Raw genomic sequence first — 1,652 nt, forward strand, 5'->3', positions numbered from 1 at the left:
GGGGGGGGGCCCATGTGGACGTGGGGGCACAGGGCTCAGTCCCAGAGGCAGCCTCAGGTTCCCATCAAGGCTATGGTGACACCAGGGCCCTGCGCCCACCTGGAAGGGGGATCACCCTTCCTGGGCAGCAGTATGGGGCCCAGGCCACGTGGCAAGTGCCCGAGGCAGCAGTGCTAGCTGCCGGTGCCCCCCGTCCCAACCCGCAGCCCCCCCCGCGGTGACACACGCATGGGCTTCCCTAGCAGCAGTCCCTGGGGCCATGTGACTGCGGGGGTGAGACCGGGTGTCAGGGGAACCCCACCCCGGCGCCAGATGCGTCACCCGCAGCTATTCTGGGCCTGGCGCGGGCCGGGGAGGTGGGTGTTTCCTGCCTGGGCTCCCCCTGCCCTGTGCTGTAACCCTTTCAGTGCCAGGGCATCCCCCTGCCCCCCATCCTTGCCCCGGGGGGGTGCCTGCCGGCTGCATCCCCCAGTGTGGCCCATGTGTGCCTGCAGCTGTGCGTGGAGTTCGTGATGGGCACGCTCAGCGTGGAGACAGCCTGCGAGGCCCTGCAGGTGAGTCCCCCCGGCCCCCCCCAGCCGGGCACGGGCTGCCTGGGGTCCCAGCTGCCGGCCTGCAGGGAGGGAGAGGTCTCGATCCCACCACCTTCCCATGGCAGGGCTTTGGGGGGGGGCTGCGAGTCAGGAGTGAAGGGCACTGGCAGGGCTGGGGGGGGTCGCAGCCCCCACTTCCACCATGCTGTGCCCCCCCGGCAGGCGGGGGTGACCTGTGGGCAGGCGGATCTGCAGCAGCGCTGCTTGGCCTTCATCGAGGACAACACCCAGGTAGGCGCTAGGGCTGCTCCGCGGGGCACGCCGAGGGGCCGCGGCAGGTGAGGCCGGGGCTGGTCTCAGCGTGGCTGGGGCCCGTGGCCCGCCTGACGTGGCGCTGGGCGCCGCAGGCCGTGGTGGGCACGCGAGGCTTCCACGAGCTGTCGGAGGCGGCGCTGGTCCCGCTGCTGCGCAGTGACCGTCTGACCATCGACGAGCCCGACCTCATCGCCGCCGTGCGGGGCTGGGCCCGCGTCAGCGCCGTGAGTGCCAGGGCGACCGTGGGGGCCAGGCTCACGTGTACAGGCTTGACCTGGGGGGGCTGGTGCCCCGCAGCACCGCCCTGCGCCAAGCTGCTCGGCCCGCACTCCCCGCCCAGAGCTGGGGAGGACCCCCCTGCTCTGACCCCCGCGTCCCACTGTGCTTCCGTTGCTGGGGAGGACCCAGCCCCCCAGCTCTGAGCCCCCGGCCCCACTCCCAGCAGGCGGTGTTCGGGTGCCCCGTGGCAGCCGTGGCGGAGGGGCCAGCCCAGGAGCTGCGCCTGCCCCTGCTGGCCCCCGGCGAGCTGGCCGCCCTGGAGAGCCAGAACCGGCGGGAGCCATTGCTGCCGGTAAGACCCCCTGCCCCGTCCGTCCCCGTGTCTGCCCCATCACTGTGGCCTTAGGCCTGGCTCTCCCGGGGGTTGCCCTGATGCCCCCCTGAGCCATGCTGGGGGCCAGGGGAGGCACATGGGGGGCTCCCCTGAGGTCGCAGGCCCCGGGCACCCCCCATGGCTAAGCCCCATCCTTTGCCTGGCAGATGGAGAGCGTGGCCGAGGCCTGGCGCTGCCACGCACTGCGGGGC

At 73.0% G+C, this 1,652-nt stretch overlaps 1 protein-coding gene across 1 annotated transcript in view; it reads left to right on the plus strand.

Annotated features, from left to right (window-relative positions):
* The window catches only part of BTBD19 (BTB domain containing 19), a 5,959-nt gene that overhangs the window by 1,610 nt on the left and 2,697 nt on the right, over positions 1 to 1,652 (plus strand). The window contains exons 4-8 of the mRNA XM_019530615.1: positions 495 to 554; positions 756 to 824; positions 941 to 1,072; positions 1,294 to 1,419; positions 1,608 to 1,650. Coding sequence (XP_019386160.1) covers positions 495 to 554; positions 756 to 824; positions 941 to 1,072; positions 1,294 to 1,419; positions 1,608 to 1,650 — 430 coding nt within the window. The remainder of the gene's footprint in view (positions 1 to 494; positions 555 to 755; positions 825 to 940; positions 1,073 to 1,293; positions 1,420 to 1,607; positions 1,651 to 1,652) is intronic.

Source organism: Crocodylus porosus, unplaced genomic scaffold (genome assembly GCF_001723895.1).
Source record: "Crocodylus porosus isolate Cpor-Errol unplaced genomic scaffold, CroPor_comp1, whole genome shotgun sequence".
Taxonomy (NCBI): Eukaryota; Metazoa; Chordata; order Crocodylia; family Crocodylidae; genus Crocodylus; species Crocodylus porosus.